Consider the following 19267-nt stretch of genomic DNA (forward strand, 5'->3'; position numbering starts at 1 on the left):
TTTAAACATATATAATTTTAATATTTAATTTAAAATAAAACCGAGGCTGAATTGCATTGGGAGAGTGTCTGATTTGCAGAATATAGGATTCTTTTTTTAAAAAAATCATAAAATTACAAGTCATTGGTGAGAGCAGCTTTCTCCCTAACCTGCTTTGGAAATAAGAGAGGTGAATCATTCCCCTCACTTCCTCCCCACCAGCGCTTGGCTCTCCCCAGAATCTAGGAGAGAAGTACGTTCTCCATTGGCCCTTCCCATCTCTACCAAGATGAGCTCCTCACCCCAGGTGAAGCCCGAATAGGGCCCAGCTCCTGAGAAAACCAGGATCTCTTGGTTGCCTACTGAAGTTGCTCCGATCTGGCCAGAGAGGCCACAGGAAGGGCTCGGAGACCGAGACTTGTGCTTCTGTAACTTGTATGGAATTGTCAGGATTGTGCAGCCACCCTGTAACCACATCCAGAGGCACAGAGGAGAGAAGGAAGGGGGAACCCTGAGCAGAACCAGGGCCCCACCGTGTATCAGAGCCCTGCCATCAGTCCTTCTCCCAGGGCCTCAGCAGTGAGCAGCAGGGGCCCTGACCAGTCACTGGGGAGCGGGGCAGGCCCAGGGCCCCATGGGGAAAGGCTGGATTCTGGAGAGGTATGAATGTGCAGGAATCAAGGCAAGAAGAGCATCCTTATCTCCTCACCCTGGCTAAGGCACTGACAGGAAAAGGCAAGGTAGAAATGGTAAAGATGGAAGGGGAAGGGACGAAGGGTCCCCTGGACCCATTAGCTTGGAGAAGACAAAAATGAAGGAACTGGAAGGGAATGGGGCTATCACAGGAGCGCCGTGACTGTTCAGAGAAGCATCTGAGAAATGAGTACAGCCACGCCTGCGTGTCTGTTACCCATAATACTTCTACACCCTGCTTCAAAGTGGGAGGAAAACAAGTTGCAGGAATCCAGGAGCAGAACAGCATTGGGTATTTCCCTGAGCCACAAAGTTAAGAGCTAAAGAAATAAAGCTTTATACACATGGCAATTTCTATTCTTCCTGATCCTTTTTTTTTTTTTTGGTACTGGTAATCAAACTCAGGACCTTGCACTTGCGAGGCAGGTGCCAGAACCGCTGAGCTAAATGCCCAGCCTTCTTCCTGATCCTTTTCAGCCCCCCTCAGTCTGTACACTGACCATCCTTCCACTCATTTCATCTCATTTCAGGGAGAAGGAAGAGGGATCAGCACCTACGGGGACTCAGTAAGCCTAAAATACCCATTCCTCCAGTGGAGAGGCCACATCCCTCCTCCAGCTTCCTACTGTCTTCATCACATGACTCAGACCCCTGCCTGTCTTAGCGCTGAGTAACTGGGTCACCCATGGGAAAGAGGAATCCGTGGCAGACAGGGCATGCAAGGCAGAGCAGGGCTGGCTGGGATAGGCCTCGAGCCCGTTTCCAGACGTTCAGGACAAGAGCTAGCAGGAGCTGGTCTGAAGGTTGCTCTCCGTAAGCAGCGAGGCGATGGATGAGGGGTCATAGACGCTGTCAAACTCTTCGTCGTCAGAGCTCAGCCCCTCGTTTTTGAGAGCTGACTCGGCGGCTGAGCGAGAGGCTTTGTGCCTGAGTCAGAGAGAAGGCTGGTGAGGGCCAGGGAGCAGATAGAGAGAGCCATACTTCACATTAAGGAAGCCACTTCTAGGGCCCAACCCTGGACAGCAGATCCCCCACAAAGCAGAGATCTAGGGGATGAGGCACAGGCTGGGGCTGTGAGACACAGAAAACCACGTAACTCCAGCAGGACAAATGATCGCAGGGTCCTAGCCTAGAGATCCTCTCCCTCCTCCAGCTCGGGAGAGCCCGCTAAAGGGGACAGCCCGTACCAGGCATCCTTCTCTAGGGACCTGATCCGGGCCTGGAGCTGTTCGTTGACTTCATGGTGCTCCTCCAGCTCCCGCTGAGCCTTCTTCCTCAGGCTATCCAGGCGCTCAATTTCCTCTTCTGCTTCATCTACCCGCCGCTTCAAAGCCTTCACCCTCAGGCTTAGCTGGGCAGATAACCAAGTCCCCACATGAGAAAAGCATCTGCTGCTACACACTGGGACTGCCCCTGTAACAATCCTGACAAGGGATAATTGCCCCAGGAAAAGTGTTAGTTTTCTTCTAAGGACCTAGCCTTAGAAGGTTGTCTTGGGGATTAAATGAACTAATACACGGATCAATTAGAAAGAGAAACAGCTGGGCATGGTGGCACATGCCTGTAATCCCAGCACACAGAAGGCTGTGGCAGGAAGACTGTGAGTTCAAAGCCAGCCTAGGCTACACACTGAGGGAGATCCTGTCCCAAAACATTGAAAAGTAGTAAAAGAAACTAACATTCAATACATTCGCCAGCTATGACTGCTCTAGTCCTTCGATCTCATCTCCCTGGCCTTATAAAAGCAGTCTGTTTGAAAGACTGATGTTGATAGAGACCTGCCTGGGCCGTCTGGCAGGCACATAAAACATACATGCCCTGGGGACAGTAGCCAGCCCCTGCAGCGCCTGTCCTCACCTGGTCTTTCTGGTCGTTGACATGCTGTCGCTCATCATCTATCTGAATGGACAGTTCTTTAACTTTGCGCTCCAGTTTTCGGTTGGTGGACTGCAGAACTGTCTTCTCCCTAGGAGGGTGAGGTAGAGAGGCATCTCCGGCTGTCACCATCCCTCGGGAAACCTGTCCTTGGCCCCTTACTACCTCCAAGGACTTCTCTGTCATAAGCCCCAGCAATATCCTGGGTGGGATCAAGGAAGGGCCAAAGAGAAAGGAGACGGAGGTCATTCACGTCTCAGGATTTCTGCAGCTCTCTCTGCTCTGTCTCAGAAGCAGAGGGCTGGGCATGGTGGTGCACATCTGCAATCCAAGCACTTGAGAAGCTGAGGCAGGGGGATCGCTCCAAGTTTGAGGCCAGCCTGAACTACACAGTGAGACCCTGTCTCAAAAACAAACAAAAAGCAGCAAAGGGGATTCCTGAAGATCAGGGCAAGTTGGATAGATCCGAGGTGGAAAAGGAAAGCAGCCCCAGAGAAGAAAAACCCAAATGAGGGAGGGAGGGCAGGGAGGACAGGCTCATGTCACCTCTCCTCAGCTTGTAGACGCTCCTGCAACAACTGATTCTGGGACTCGAGCTGAGAGAGGCTGGCACTGGGCTTCTGGAAGCCTTCTGAGCTGGCCAGCCGGGTCTTCAGGTCCTTGTTCTGAGAGGGACGGAAGCTCCCCAGTCAGCACTCCACTTGGTCACCCTACCAGCCCGGGGTCCGCCCTGAGCTCCCCTCCTTCACCTGTCTCTCCAAGGAGATTTTGTCACACTCCAGGTCCTGCCGAGCAGACCTCTCCTGCATGAGCTCGGCCCTCAGCTGGTCCACCTAGCGGGGTACACAAGAGGCGCTAGCCTTGGGGAGGCCATAGTGGCCCGCAGGCTGACCCATGCAGGCAGAGCCCTGGAGGGTGGTCTCTGACCCCAACCCCTACATTCCCTGGCAGGGAAGAAATCAGGCTTTTCAGAGGGAAGGAACTGCACAATTGACACAGGGTTTTTTGTGTGGTTTTTTTTGGTACCGGGGATCGAACTTGGGACCTTGCGCTTTCGAGTATGGCGCTGGAACCACTGAGCTAAATCCCTGGCCCAACACAGGGCTTCTTATACCCACTGGGAACCAGCAGCCCTTCTAAGCCCAAGCGGCCCCGCTCAGGGCAGAGCAGCCCAGGCTATGATTCCTTCCTCCATCCAGACTCTTGGCCGCTTTTCATCTGAGGAAACCTGCCGATCCTCCCCAAAGCAGACCAATCCTGCAGCCAGAACTCTCCAGATTAGTGGAGCAGGTCAGGCAGTCGTTTTTCAGAGGGCAGAGGGGGTTGCGGTTGGGAGTAGACACGGTGAGTGATGAAGATGGAAGTACCTGGTCCCGGCTGCGATTCACCCGCTCCGTCAGCAGCTCCCCAGTGCTCTTCTCTTCATCTAACTCAGCCTCCAGCCGCGAGACCTTTTCCTATGGCGGAAGGACAAACGCCCAACGCTGCCCAAATGCTGGACACTGGAAGGCCAAACTCGGAGCAGGACCCTCTCAAACTCCAGCCACCACAGACTTTCCTCTCTTGTTCCTCCAGGATTCTTTTGGTCCTTGTCCCGGCCCAGAGCCACCAAGGAGCTGGCGCCCTCTGCTGATCAGGTATGGGATTGGGACAAGGGGTAGGGCATGCTCTGGTCAGGACAGGAAGGCAAAGCCCAGAAGCCGATTTTCCTAATAGGAAAACCCAAGTACTGGGCTAAGGCAGAGAAGGAGATTCCGAAACCGAAATGCCAGAGTACAGGTTGGGGGGATGAATTTGAGCCGGCAGTACCAGCTAGAGGCTGTGAGGACAGACTTGGGGACCTGTACGGTTTCAATCTAGACATCCCCCAAAGCTTCAAGTGCTTGCAGAGCGGCTTCTGGGAGGTGGCTGGATCGTGGGTACTCATCATTGGCTGAGTCTGTCTGGGATGGTGATGTGGGATGCTGGGAGGTGAAGCCTGGTTGGGGAGGTGGGTCAGAGGGTGTTGGCTGGAAGCCTATCTCCCTCCCCTCCTCCTTTGAGTCTCTCTGCTTCCTGTCTGCCACGCCAAAAGCTCTTTCCCCTCTCCCTGCCCCTCCACCATGCTGCCCTGCCTTGGAGCCACCCAACTATGGACTGAACCTCTACAAACCATGAGCCACAATTAACCTCTCCTCCTTTAACTTGTGGGTGCCAGGTACTGTGTCTGAGCGATGAGACAAGACACTAACACAGGACAGGCTGCCTGAGTCTGAAAATCAGATCTACTACACCCTAGCAATAGACTTCTAGGCCAGTTACTTAATGTCTCTGCGCCTTTGCTTTCCTCTGAGGCACATGTGAAAAATGGAGCTGGCCGGGCACCGTGGCACACACCTGTAATGCCAGCACTCAGGAGGCTGAGGCAGGAGGATCGCTATGAGTCAGAGGCCAGCCTGGGCTACATAGTGAGTTCAAGGCCAACCTGAACTATGTAGTGAGAGCTTGTCTCAAAACACAAAAAATAAGGGCCGAGGATTTAGCTCAGTGGTTCCACTGCCTACCCTGCAAGCGCAAGGACCCGAATTCGATACCTGGAACCAAATAAACAAACAAACAAATAAATAAATAAAGAGATAGGTTAAAGAGGTAGATGTCAGAATTAAAAAAAGAAAAATGAAAAAAACCCACAAAAAACAGAAGAATAAGAAAATAAGGCAATCTACCTCACAGGGTTATTCTGAGAGTGAAACGAAGCTTAAGTACCCAGCACGTGGTGCAGTATGCTTGTTGTTACTGTTGTTATTATTCACAAATACAGCAAATTGAAGACTACTGTTCACTCTGAAAGGGGGATGGCAGTGCTCGGCTCTAGCCAACTGCTGTCATGCAGAACTCAGGTGTAGAGGACCAGTGTTACATTTTCCAAATACATAGTCCTCAACTGTAAGCATTCCAGCTGCAAACTTTCACAAGTGTACTGGATAAGACTCACAAACGAATCCAACTTATGAACAATTCTCCTAGGATGAAAGTCTTTCGTAAGTCGGGGACTTATTGTATAAAAGAAGCTAGAAATCCAAATTTTTATGTGACATCTATACACTTCTCAACATTGGCATTTGATTCCAAGTTGCTTAAAACGACAAAGCCCAAAAAAACCCAGTAGCTGTGGGGCACCAGTTTCAATCTGTAGCACAGAAAGATGGGCTGAGGATGGTGGTACATGGCTGCAATCCCAGCACTCTAAGAAGCTGAGGCAGGAGGACCACAAGTTCAAGCCCAGCCTGGGCAACTTAGTAATTTAGCAAGACCCTGTCTCAAAAAATAAAAAGGGCTGGGGATATAGCTCAACGTGAAGCTCCTGGATTCGATCCTGAGAGAAGGAAGAAAGGTACTTGGAGTGTCTTGCCGCCTTCCCCACAGAGGCCTTCAAGAGGCACGACCCAGAACCCTCTGCTCTGGCCTCCTCCCACGACACCCCGCGGCATCCTGACCTCCAGGCTCTTCAGCTGCCTGGTCCTATCGTCCTGGGAGCGCCTCTTGTTCTCTGCCTCTTGCTCCAGTCCCTGCAGTCGCTGGGCCAGCAGCTCCTTGTCCAACCGGGCGGTGTCCCGCTCCGCCTGGGAGGCCTGCAGGGCCTGCCGCAGCCTCTGGGTCTGCCGGGGTGGAGTGGGGGGAGCCAAGTTCAGTGCAGTGGGAGGCAGGCTTGAGGGGAGAAATACCTCATCACTCACGTCCTTTAGAATTGCAGCACACACCAGCTGTGGTGGCGCATGCCTGCACTCCCAGCTCTCAGGAGGCTGAAGCAGGAGGACCACCTCGAGCGTGAGGCCAGCCTGGGCTACATAGTGAGTTCAAGGCCAGGCTGAACTGCATAGCAAGACCCTGATGGCAAAAGAATTGCCAGTACAGGGTAATAACATAAAGCAGACTGACTTTTACTCTTTTTTAAAAAATTATTTTAAAATTCTCTACATAAGGGCCGGGGATTTAGCTCAGTGGTTTCACCGCCTGCTGTGCAAGCACAAGGACCCAAGTTTGATCCCCGGTGCCAAAAAAAAAAAAAAAAAAATCTCTACATAAATTGGAATAACTTGAGGTGTTTGTTTTTGTGTGTGTTTTTATGTGTGTATATTTTCCTTTGTTTTTTGTTTTTGAGATGGGGTTTTGCTGTGTTGTCCAGGCTGGCCTTGAACTCTTGGGTTCAAGGAATCCTCCTGCCTCAGCTTCCTAAGCAGCTGAGTCACAGGCACATGCTGCTGTGCCTATTTGAGGATTTAAAAAAAATACTGATCCTGGGTCCCATCCCTGAAGAGTATGATTTAAGTAGTATATGATACAGTTTAGGCTTTGGGATTTAAAGTCATCTCCCTGGGTGATTCTACTATGCAGCAGAGTTGCAAAGCCACTGCCCTACAGACAGTGCAACCTCCGTGTCTGTACCTGAGGTGGACAGCTCCCCCGCCCTCGCCCACCTTACTGTGTCACTCCAAGTGGCTGCACCGAAACCCAGGCCCCAGGTTCAGTTAGGAGGAAGGCTCTTCAAGCCCAAAGGCAGGGGCTGGGTCCCACCTTCCTGCCCTTGCACTTCCTACCTCATCCTGAAGGCGGCTCAGCCCACCCGAGGTCTTCTCAGCCTCACTGGCCCAATCCTTAGCCTGGCGCTGAGCATCTGCCACCTCCCGCCGGGCCTTCTCCTTATAATCTTCCAGCTGGGTCTGGAGCTGCTGCAGGGCTTGCTTGGAGTCATCCCCGATCTGCTCCAGCTGAAGCACAGACCAAAGGGTTTTCAGTAATAACCTGTTCAACTCCCAAGCCTCTCCCAAGAGTCCCTTTCCAGTCAAGGCAACTCGCTCTTGCTCTTGCCTGGGCCTGAGCACTAGTTTAATAGCTAGTGGTTATATGCAGATACCTGGGTTCAAATCCCGGCTCTACCACTTAGTACTAGTGATCGAAGGGAAGTTACTTATTCTCTTGGGTCTCAGTTCCCCATCTACAACATGGGGTAGTAACAGTACCAACACTGAAGCTGTTTCGAGAACTGTTAGTTAAGTATATAAAGTAGAACAGTGCCTGCTACAAAGTAAACCTCCCATAACCATATTTCAGTCAAGACAAGGTGCCAGTGATTATAAGATGTACTACAAGAAAGAAGATCTGCTGAATGAACTATGAGATACTATGAACTATAAACACAACCCTATTTCAGAAATGATGAAATGTGCAATTTAAAGAAGTGACAAATGACAAAATATACACATTCGAAGTGATGTAATATGGGCCGGGACTTAGCTCAGTGGTTCCAGCGCCTGCCTCGCAACTGCAAGGTCCTGAGTTTGATCCCCGGTACCAAAAAAAAAAAAGAATTGATGTAACATATTAAGTGTTTGGTCTTGTTTTATAAAGTAAGATATTGGGAGGAGGGGCTGGGGATTTAGCTCAGTGGTTTTGCCGCCTGCGCAAGCGCAAGGACTCGGAGTGCAATCCCTGGTACCAAAACAAACAAATAAACAAAAAGATATTGGGAGGAGAACCTTACCAGCAAAAAAGCTATTTATTTCCTTCTCTCTCTTTTTCCTTCCCCTCCTCCCAGCTTAAAGCTGTACTAATAAGGGCTGGGTGTGCAGCTCAGTGGTAAAGCACTTACCTGGGATGTAGAAGTCCCTGGGTATAATCCCTGTAACACACACACACACACACACACACACACACGCCTGCACACACACACACGCAAACTGTACTAAGTAGGAGTTTTATGTTTAAGTCTTACAGACTTCTAAAACAGAACCTCAGTAAATATTCTCTAAGAATGAAACCATAAAGGAATGGGATGCTGGGGTTAAGGGCAAAAACACAGAAAGGAGGTGAGAAGTCCAGCACTTTGGACAGATTTGGCCTTATCTTCCCAACCATGTACTTGAAAGCACGCTCTGGCCCATGAGCTGGACCTCTTCCCAGGCGCCCAAGACATCGGCCCACCTCCTGGTTGAGTCGGGCCACAGTCCTGTCCAGCAAGCGCTTTTGCTCCTCCAGCTCTGCCTTGCTCCGCCGCAGCACCTCCCGCTGCTTCCCCTCCTCCTCCAGGGCCCGGTTTAGGGCCTGCTGCTCCTGGCCCAGGCGCACCAGTCCCCGCTGGGCCTCATCCAGCCGGACCTCCAGGGCCCGCTTGGCAGCTGCCAGGCTCTCCTCCTCCTCCTGCGCCTCATTCAGCGCCTTCTCAAGTCGCTGTTTCTCTGCCTGGGAGCAGGGAAAGGTGGTGGGGTTGGACTGGCAAGAGCCACAGCTTAGGCTCCAGTCACTGGAGGTGGGTAGATAGCAGGGAGGAAAGCTAGTATTTATGAAAAAGGTGTGCAATGAAAACAGGCTCGAGAGGAAGCAGTGAAAAGATCAAGACACAGAGAGCAGGGGTGGGGATTTAGCTCAGTGGTTCTGGTGCCTGCCTCGCAAGCACAAGGTCCCGAGTTTGATCCCTGGTACCAAAAAAAAAAAAAGACACGGAGAGCAGGCCGGGGATTTAGTTCAGTGGTTCCGCCACCTCCCTCGCAAGCGCAAGGTCCGGAGTTCGATCCCCGGTACCAAAAAAGCAAAAGAAAACAAAACAAAAAAAAGACACAGAGAGCAAGCAGAGGGAGAGGGAGACAAAAATACCAGTGCGAAGCCTGAAACATTCACACCAAAGTACACTCCAGGGAGTAAAAGCAAGGTTAATGGAGGACTTGGAAAGGTGAAATAGAAGCACACTGCTGGCAACATAAAACCCAGTGAGTATTTAGGAAGGGAGGATTCGGCCAGGGTGGAGGGCTCGAGGGCCAGGAGGAAGCGGCACTGTGGGCGGAAGTACTGACCTCCAGCCGCTGCACCTTGTCCCGAAGTCTTGCCTCCACCGCTTCCCCACCCTCCGCCAGCCCTCGGGCCTCCTTCAGCTGCTGCTCCAGACCCAGGATGTGCCGGCGGAAGTTGTCATTTTCTTCCTGGGTCTCCCGAAGTGTGGTTTCCACTGCTGCCCACCGCTGCCCCAGCACCAAGGTCTCTTTCTCGGCTGCCAGCTTGGCCTGCGGGCGGTGGGAAGCAGCAGCTCAGACCGCACGGCCTGGGTCACTGGGCACACAGCCTGTGGAGAGCGGACCCTCCAGAGTCCAGCTGCTGTCACCACCTACTGCCAAATCTCGCTGGGGGTACATACGCATCTCAGGGAGCCGTCCACGCCCTCGGCTCCTCAGCCCTAGAGCCCCTCAGCCTCCACCTCCGGAGCCCTGGGCCCACTCCCCTTGCCTTGGAGGCCTCTTCACAGTCCAGTCTCAGCTGCTGGACGGTCTTCTGTAGCTGGACATTCTGCTGCTCCAGCTCTTGGTCCCGCTGTCGGCCAGCCACCGCCTGGCTCTGCCGCTCGGCCTGCAGCTCCTTTAGCTCCTCCTGCGTCTGGCACAGCTCCTTGGAGGAAAGGAGAGTGGTGAAAGGTGTTCCGATTTATATCCAGCTGTCGTCCCAAAGCCTCACATGGGATTTTTCACGTGCTCACAGGTGGGATTTGGGGGTGGTGGTTGATCGCGGGGGTGAGACACTCAACAGTGTATTGGTCATGGATGAGTTCACAGCTAAATGTGATGGGGTTGAGGCCTGGCTGGAGGAGGTGGCTGCTGGGGCTGTGGGTGGAAGGGTCCATTTCTCTCTCCCTTGATCATGCTGCCTCCCGCAGCCAGGCCAGGAGCTCTTTCTCTTCACCATGCCAGGCCACCCTGCCTCGGAGCCAGGCAACTATGGACCGCAACCTCTCTACGCTGTGAACCCAAATAAACCTTTCTTCCTTACAGTTGTGGATGTGGGGTGTTGTGTCTGAGCCACGAGAAAATAACTAAGACACAGGAACAAGCAGAGCCAGACGGAGGTTCCGTCTGGTGGAGAAACAGAAACTCTCACAAGTTGTGGGAGGGAAAGTAAAACAGTGTGCCACTTTGGAAAGCAAACTGCTTCTGAACAAACTAAACATAAAACTTAAAATGTGACCCAGCAATTCCACTCCAGGGTGTATGCCCAAGAGAGCTGAAAATATGTAGTTCACATAAAACTTGTATATGAATGTTCATAGCAGCATTATTCACTATAGGCCAAACTGAGAAATGACCCAAATGTCCATCAGTTGAATGGGCAGAATATGGTACAGTACAGTCAGAGTAGAATGTTATTCATCCAAACAAGGGGTGAACTGCACCTGCCTCGCAAGTGCAAGGTCCTGAGTTCGATCACCGGTACCAAAAAAAAAGGGGGGGGGGTGAAGATACTTGCTACTATGTGGTTGAAACTTTAGATAGTGGTTGTGGTTTTTCAATGCTGTGAATAAACTAAAAAGCACTAAATCATACACTTTAAAAAGAGGAACTGCCAGGCATGGTGGTGCACACCTGTAATCCCAGCACTCAGGAGGCTGAGGCAGGAGGATGGCTACAAGTTTGAGGCCAGCTTGGGTTACATAGTGAGTTCAAGGACAGCCTGAACTACACAGAGAGACCCTGTCTCAAAACAAATAAACAAACAAATAAGTGGAGGAATTCTATGGTATGTGAAATATAACCTCATTAAAATAATATGCAGGAAGAGTAGATCAGCACATGGATCAAACAAGAATGGCATCTAGGGCCGAGGATTTAGCTCAGTGGCTCCGTGCCTGCCTTGCAAGCACAAGGTCCCAAGTTCGATCCCTGGTACCACAAGAAAAAAAAAAAATTGCATCTAAAAAATATGTATTGAAAACCAAAAATATGATACAATGAATACTGGTACATCTCTAAATTCTCTTAAGAAAATTAAAGGGGGCCGGGGATGTATCAGTGGTACAGTGCCTGCCTGGCAAGCTCAAGGTTCTGAGTTTGATCCTTGGTACCAGAAAAAAAAAGAAAATTAAAATTAAAATATGGATTCTGGCTCTAATTTTTTAGTTATTACTCTTAAAATTCAGAAATAACCATAATTAGGCTGAAGAGCTATGTAACATGTAGTAAGCCTTCAGTGTAAGATATGAACAAAACTAATTACAAAGAAATAAATAGAAGAGAATGTGGTCTATTTTGGGCGTGACTAGTCTGTTCTCCTAATACATATTTTGTTTATTGGTTAAATACCTGATAAGATACACTTACTACATGAGGTAGAGGAAACAGTATGCATTGCTTTTTAGTTTACCCAGGATAATAAATCAACTGAGATGTCTCAGAGACCTGTCCAAATTCACTCCGCCAGCTAATGTCATTAACGTTCTTCAGACTATTCTTAATATTTCTTAACTTTAAAAGAACATTAAAAATTCTAACTTCACTATTCTTTTGGGAGTTTTTCTGAGAAAACAAAATTTTAAATTACAAAACAGCATTGTAATCACCAAAGTATATTTGATTAACATTAATTTAATTATGTTTTTTCTCCATCAAATGTTTTGTGTAATCTCAGGTTTTGTTTACCTGAGAAATAATGAGCTATATCTGTTTCTTGGCTCATTTAAAATATAATTACAAGGGCTGGGGATTTAGCTCAGTGGCAGCACGCCTGCCTCGCAAGAGCACGGTCCTGAGTTCAATCCCTGGTACGAAAAAAATATATATACATACATATATATATATATATATAAATATATAATTACAGTGGGGGCCAGGGATTTAGCTCAGTGGTACCACGCCTGCTTCTCAAGCACAAGGTTCTGAGTTCGATCCCTGCTACCAGGAAAAAAAATTACAATTAGGCATTTGTATAATAGAGGTGTTATTAAAAAAAGCACTGAAACATAGCATGTCTCAGTGGCAGAGGACTTGCATGCCTGAGGTCCTGGGTTTAATCCCTAGTACCAGTACTCAAAAAGAGGGGAAAAAAAATCAAGCACTATTACTTGTTAACTGAGCACGTACTACATGTCCAGGAGAGTAAATCAAGGAAACAGAGCTACAAAGATTTTCAGGAGGTTACAAATGCCAGTTCCCTATAATGAAAAGATTTTCTAAGTTATCTAAGCTATCCAAAAGTGGTGGCCCTCTTATCCTTCATAATCTAAAACTGAAAAGCAAGGCTGTGCCCTAGAGACTGGGGAGTCGGACACATTAAATGCTGGGATCCGTTACTTTCCCGTGTCTATACTGCATACGCTCCAAACAGCCGCTCCCTGTGGGTCAGGAGGCCCAGCGACACAAGCACTCCAGTTTGTGTGACGATACCGTAAGCTGGATTCTAACTATAAACATTCATTTTGTTGTGTAGTTAACAAATCCCCCCCAAAGACAGAGCAGCTTTTGCTGTGCTGACCAAATTAGGTTTTTGAGTCTGCAAAAATGACTCTGGTTTCACAAATCCACCTATATCCTGCTACCCCTGAGGTCTCTTGGGACGCAGCCAGGGGCCTCTGGCTGTCCCCAAGCTGGCACCCAGAGGCCTCCACTGGAAACCTCTGTGCTCACAAGGAGACAGCCCTGCTGCACAGAAAGAAGACTGTGCCATGCACTCGGGAGCCCCTGCGGACAGGAGAAGCAGGAAACCCAGTCCCATCTCCTAGGTACCTTCTTGAGCTCTTCAACCTGCCGAGTATCTCTAGCTCCGGCTCCTGCCTGCTCTAAGTCCCTTTGTAAGATCTCCATCTTCTCCCCAAACTCCTCTTCCATCTCTTCCTTCTCCATCCGCAGTTGTAGGAGTCTGAGCCCGGCAAGGTGAAATCAAGAGAAAAAGGAGCAGGGTCAAGCCTCCCACCTGGGAGAGGTGCAAAGGACAAAGAAACCCCTGCCTAGGCGGCCCTGCCCTTCACTCCCCCGGATACCCAGTCCCGGGAGGATGGAAGGGGATATGGAGAAGGGCAGTCTGGGAATGGGACAGGAAAAGCAAAGCATGGGGAGAAAAAGCAGTGAGATACGGGAGTCACGAATAAATAGGTACGAGATCCTTACTCCTGCTTGGTGGCTCGAAGCTCCTCCTTGTTCTTCTGGAACATGCTCTGCCAATGGCCTGTCTCCTCCGAGGTCTCCTCCAGCTCCCTCTGCAGCTCCCGTACCAGCACAGACATCTTCTGCCTCTCGGCCTCCAGTGCTGCCTGGTCCTGGGGACAGGGAGGGGCCACGGGGGGTGAGGCTCAGAGGGAAGAGCTCACTGCAAGGCAGAGGAAGTGTGTGGGGGAAGCTCAGGCCCAGAGGGCACTGTGCCAGCTGTACCCTGACACCCTGGTGGGACCTGGTACAAGAGGAGCAGAGGATTCTGAGTCACAGTCCACCTCTACCATCCACAGGAAGCCTCCCCAGGTGCTCCCCTCTGGACACCAGTCCCCTCCTCTCCCAGCATCTGCTCCCATCACATGCCTGGCTTGCCTCCTGCATGCTCCGGCGGAGCTGCTCCATGTCCCGCTGGCACTGCTGCCGGACATACTCCACCTCCTGGTCACGGGACGCCACCTCCTCCTTCAGGGCTCCCTTCAGGGCTGTCAACTCCCGCTCCCGAAGCCTCAGCTGCTCTTCTACCCGCTGTTTCCCCTCCAAGACCTCTTCTAGAAGCTCCCGGGTCTCCAATAAGTCCTGCGGAAAGGGAAGGTAGAAGGACAGGAATGACTGCATTAGAATCCATCGTTCACTCATTCATTCAAAGAATGGCTACCGAGCACCTGAATTAGGCACAGTGCCAGATGCTGGGCTCTAGCCTTGCCCTACCTTTGAGTTGGCCTGACAGCACACTAAGTAGGACCACAGCAAGCTCCCTGCTCCCCACACTGGGGAAACCATGGGCAAGCAGACTTGAGGATGCTCAAGGGTGGGGTGCACAGCCCCACTCCTACCTTCAGGAGCGCCTCCTTGGCAGGCTCAGAGCCCGGGCCCTGTTTCAGCTTGTTCTGCAGCTCCATCAGCTGGGTCTCCAGCCCGTGCCGTACCCTTTCCTCCTGCTCCAGGAGGAGCTTCGTGTTCTGCAGCCTGACAAAACATCATGGAACACAATGTGTAAGGCAGTTTTCTAAACATTTCACATACACTAAGTCACTTAACCCTCCTTCAAGTGTTTTTTTCGAATCTTCTATGTTTGTGTTTGTTGAAGTGCAGAGGACAGGACCCTGGGCCTTGTGCATCCCCGGCAAGCACTCTGCCCCTGAGCCACAGGCCCAGCCTGTGCTCACTAATGAGGCTCTCCTACCTACCTTATTTAACACTGCAACCTGCTCCCCAGCAACCGGGCCCTCTGGATCTGCCCTAACCTGCTCTACTCAATACCTTCTCACATGTTACACGTTTATTTATATACTAGGTTTGTTTACTGTCTGTTCCCTCTCACTAGAAACAGTTTCTAGTGAAACAGAAACAGTGGTGGCACACACCCGTGATCCCAGCACTCTGGGAGGCTGAGGCAGGAGCATGGCAAGTTTGCCCAGCCTGGGCAATTCACCAATTTAGTGTCTCAGAATAAAAACATGTTTTTAAAAAGCAGCTAAGCTTCTGGCCTGTATCTGCACAGCTCACTGATATCTCAGGAGCCTAGATCAGTGCCTGACACTGGAAGAGTAACTCCTCACAACAATCCTTTGAGACAGGTACTATTCCTAAGCCCATTTCAGAGATGAAGAACCTGAGGCACAGAAGCAAGCCCAGGCACCCTAACTCCAAATGCACACCATTACTGACAGAGACAGTGAAGGAGAAAGGCCCGGGCTTAAACCACCTTTGCTCCTTCAGCTTCTGGGGATTTTATTCACATTTATTGATTCATTTAAAACTCCTCTAAGTGTTTGTTCAAATCTCATATGTTTGTTTTTGTTTCGGTTTCTTTGGGGGGGGGGGTGGTACCAGGAATCGAACTCAGGACCCTGTGCTTGTGAGGCAGGTGCAATGCCACTGAGCTAAATCCTTGGCCCTGTTTGGGTTTCTTTTGTTTGTTTGGAAGTGCAGGGAATGGAACCCGGGACCTTGAGGATGCTACCCAAACACTCTACCACTGAGCTACATCGCCGGCCTGGGTTCGGATCCCAGTGAGGGCGCTCCTGACTACCTTATTTAATACTGCAACCCTGAGCTGCCACCTGCGGGCCCTTGGGCAGCCCCCCGCGCTCACTCCTTGGTGCTCTGCTGGGCCTCCCCCTTCCTCCTCTCCAGCAGCTCCTGCAGTCGGCTGCACTCCTCCTCCTTCTCCTCCAGCTGCCGCTCCAGCCCAATGCGGGCAGACTCGAGCTTCTGTCGCTTCTGAAAAAGGGAAGAGGAGTAGAATAGATAGAGCAGGGAAAGACTCCCAGAAAGATGCGGAATAATGAGCATGTGCCAGGCATGGTGGCACACGCTTATGATCCCAGCACTTGAGAGGGTGAGGCAGAAGGATCGCTCCAAGCTCGAAGCCAGTCTGTACTACACAGTGAGTTCAAGGCCAGCCTGAACTACAAAGCAAGGCCTTGTCTCGAAAAAACAGAAAAAACAAAATTTAAAAAATAGTGAGAATGCCTTACATCGGTGGACACTCACTATATAGCAGACACTATACTAGAGACTTCATGCGTATTATCTGCGTTTAATTTTCCTCACAAACCTTGGTATATGCAACGGTTTAAAATATGTCCAGAATTCCCTGACATTCCTTTCAAAAGACGAAGCCTGGGCCGGGGATTTAGCTCAGTGGTTTCACTGTCTGCTGCACAAGCGGCAAGGACCCGAGTTCGATCCTCGGTAGCAAAAAAAAAAAAAAAAAAAAAAAAGATGAAGCCTACTTCTGCTCCTCACGAGTATGGGCTGGACTTAGGGACTCCCTCTTTACAAGTAGAAAGAGGAGAAGGTGACATGCAAACTCCAAGGGTAGGTCCTAAGAGGCACTGAGCCGCCTCCCTTTGCTCCTGGCTCACCGGGTCTGAGGAAGGGCGGCTGCCACACTTACCGGCCCTCAGGTTGGGGAAAGGGTCCAGGGAAGAACTGAAGCCGCGCCCCAGCAGCTATTTGAACAAACCATTTCAGCAGCAGATTCTGGAACACTACTCAAGTCTTCTAATGATGACAGCCTCAGCCCAAAGCCCGGAGGACAGACCCTAAGCCAGAACCACCCAGCTGCGCTGATGCCTGATTCTTGGTCCAGACATCAGGAAGTGCTGATTTCAAGCTGGTGAGCTGGGAGTGATTTGTTACACAGCTATGAACAACCAAGTAATAAATGACAGTACTATTATTATTCCCACTTTAGGGAAATAAAGGCTTAGAATACTTAGAGAACTTGTCCAAAGGTTACAGATGTAGCTCAGTGGTGGAGTGATTACCTAGTGTATGTGAAGCCCTGGGTTCAATCCCTAGGAACCACCCCCCCCCCAAAGAAAACCCACACACACAGCCAAACAAGTAATAGCACCAAGAATTGAAGTCATTTAGTTTGAATCCATGCCCCACCATTTAACCATTACATTGCAATGTTTTCCGGGAAACAAGGGGATTGCAATCCAAAACTTATTGAGTACTAATTACATATAAGGCAATACTGTGAACGATAGAAACAGTACTTTAAAAAAGGGTACACAGCCAGGTGTGGTGGTGCACCCCTATCCCACCATTTGGGAGGCTGAGGCAGGAAAACTGCCATGAGTCTGAGGCCAGCCTGGGCTACACAGCAAGACCCTGCCTCAAAAAAACAAAAGAGGGCTGGGGATTTAGCTCAGTGGTTCTGGCGCCTGCCTCGCAAGTGCAAGGTCCCGAGTTCGATCCCCGGTACCAAAAAAAAAAAAAAAAGAAAAACAAAGGGAATACATAAAGCTGGGCATGGTGGTGGTGGTGCACACTTGTAATCCCAGCACTCAGGAGGCTGAGGCAAGAGGATCATCACAAGTTCAAGGCCAGCCCTGGCTACATAGTGAGTTCAGGATCAGCCTAAACTACATAGTGAGACCCTATCTCAAAAAAATAAAAGAGTACATAGATTTTAGAAGACTGACTTGGATTTTTCCATTCCTTCTCTGCAACTTACTACCACAGACAACTCACTGAACCTCTCCGATCCTCGCTGTCCTCATCAGAAAAGGGTCCCAGATGCCTACTTTACAGTCACTACAGTGATCACGAATCACCCAGGATGGTATCTGCTACAAACGTTACACTTGACAAATGACAGCTACTGTTATTGTCATTGTCATTATGATGATGAAAGGCTTGAAGTTAGGAGTGGTGGTACAGATTCACAATTACAGTGCTCTGGGAGCCCAAGGTGGGAGACTGCAAGTTCCAGCCCAGCCTGGGCAACCCAGCAACTGAGTGAGACCCTGTCTCAAAATAAAAAAGGGATGGGGATACATCCCTTCAGTTCAATCCCCAGTTCCACAGAAAATAAAAATAAATTTAAAAGGGCTGGGGATGTAGCTCAGTGTGAAGGTCCTAGATTCAATCCCCAGTACCACACACAAAACAAAAACAACACAAATGACTTGAGGCACAGATAACCTGAATAATTTTCTCAAGCCTTACATGGCCAGTAAGTGGCAGAACCAGGATGAGAAAGAAAACAGAATGCAAAGTAGCCAAAACTCTCATATGCGCTGCCTCCCTAGGCTCCAGGGAACCCCAAAGTCCTGGCTGGAGTGAGGGCACACTCATCTCTCCTCTCATAGACCCCAAGAGTGCTTGCTCAATTGCTCGAAGGGGCCAGGCTAGCCCTTCTCCAGGCCCAGGGCTTCTCCCCGTCGTCCTTCATCCCTTGTTCATCTCCAACCGCTTCTCACCTTTACCTCTTCATCCAGCTTTTTCTGTAGCTCCTCCACTTTTTGGGTGAGCTCGCCATGCCCTGCTAGAGACTTGGTAGAACCAGGAGAAACCATCTGGCAGAGAAATGAGGGGATGACAAGGAGGAGGGTGGAAGTCGGTCCACATCCAGGCCCCCAGATACCAGGCAGGCCCTAACCTGAGCAGGGGAAGGCTACTTACCACAAGAGGCTGTATCTGCTCCAGCACCAAACTAACCTTTCTCCGCACCGAGGCCTCACTTTCCGAGCTTCTGGGGGGAAAAGGACAGACACAAGGTTGAGCGGAAGAGAGGTCTCAGAGATAAGGAAGGGGGGGGGAAGATGGGGAATGAGGCCAGAGGAAAAGAAGGGAGGTCCAGGGGGCTGAGCCCCACTCACCCCTCCCTCAGGATGCCACAGATAGTGGCTTTCACGTGGTCTGTGCTGCCTGCTGGGGCGGCTTCCTGCTGGTCTCGAAGAAGGTCTGGAGTTGACTTGAACTGCAAGAGAAAAGGAGAAGGGGTAGGGGAAGGGGAAGAGGAAGAAAAAGAGAAGAGAAAGATTAGTCCAGAAGTGTGTATGGGGTTCTGGAGAAGAGGGGGCAGCCGGGAGACAGGGCCCTCCGATCATGCCGAGCAACGCTGCTGACGCCTGAGCAGCAACAGGCCTCCTGGAAACTGAGCAGGACACAATGCTATGCTATTGTCACAAACCATTTTCCTCAATGAGCAGATCTCAGCCGGCTGCACGCTACAACACAAGACTTTTGTCACTCATGACAATGGGTGTGCTAGAGTTTATGAATGACTTGTCTCAAAGTAAAGTCACTCCCCCACTTATTTGCACTCCAGAGTGGAAGAGAAAGGTGTGAAATTCCGGCAAGAGCTCCAGGGAACTATTCCTATCTTCTAAGGCTCTGGATCTAGCAAATCAGCGTTTGCTGTCACTAAGGCATGGCTAGTAGCTGGGACCGGAGGACCAATTCTCTATGCTGCTGAACAGTGACTGCACCATGCCATTTTCATTAGTATTTTACTCAAGAAGTACCTCGTATATATG

At 50.3% G+C, this 19267-nt stretch overlaps 1 protein-coding gene across 8 annotated transcripts in view; it reads right to left on the minus strand.

Annotated features, from left to right (window-relative positions):
* Cgn (cingulin) overlaps nt 1–19267 on the minus strand; it is a 26963-nt gene continuing 7696 nt past the window's right edge. For 3 of the 8 annotated variants that reach the window (XM_004854077.3, XM_087203317.1, XM_004854076.4), the window contains 19 exons: nt 18608–18708; nt 18411–18480; nt 18209–18304; nt 15583–15710; nt 14321–14453; nt 13851–14063; nt 13446–13594; nt 13065–13197; nt 9802–9960; nt 9375–9581; nt 8509–8766; nt 7125–7295; nt 6024–6185; nt 3915–4004; nt 3297–3380; nt 3094–3212; nt 2530–2638; nt 1860–2023; nt 1–1599 (listed from right to left, as the gene is read on the minus strand). In XM_004854077.3, coding sequence (XP_004854134.3) covers nt 1455–1599; nt 1860–2023; nt 2530–2638; nt 3094–3212; nt 3297–3380; nt 3915–4004; nt 6024–6185; nt 7125–7295; nt 8509–8766; nt 9375–9581; nt 9802–9960; nt 13065–13197; nt 13446–13594; nt 13851–14063; nt 14321–14453; nt 15583–15710; nt 18209–18304; nt 18411–18480; nt 18608–18708 — 2691 coding nt within the window. In that variant the 3' untranslated portion in view covers nt 1–1454. Of the gene's footprint in view, nt 1600–1859; nt 2097–2529; nt 2639–3093; nt 3213–3296; nt 3381–3914; nt 4005–6023; nt 6186–7124; nt 7296–8508; nt 8767–9374; nt 9582–9801; nt 9961–13064; nt 13198–13445; nt 13595–13850; nt 14064–14320; nt 14454–15582; nt 15711–18208; nt 18305–18410; nt 18481–18607; nt 18709–19267 lie in introns of those variants that run through there. The other 5 variants (XM_021265936.2, XM_021265937.2, XM_013075554.3 and 2 more) reach the window with 5 other exon arrangements.

This window comes from Heterocephalus glaber, unplaced genomic scaffold (genome assembly GCF_053883595.1).
Source record: "Heterocephalus glaber isolate CG9 unplaced genomic scaffold, H.glaber_assembly_v1.0 deba00001795, whole genome shotgun sequence".
Classification (NCBI taxonomy): domain Eukaryota; kingdom Metazoa; phylum Chordata; class Mammalia; order Rodentia; family Bathyergidae; genus Heterocephalus; species Heterocephalus glaber.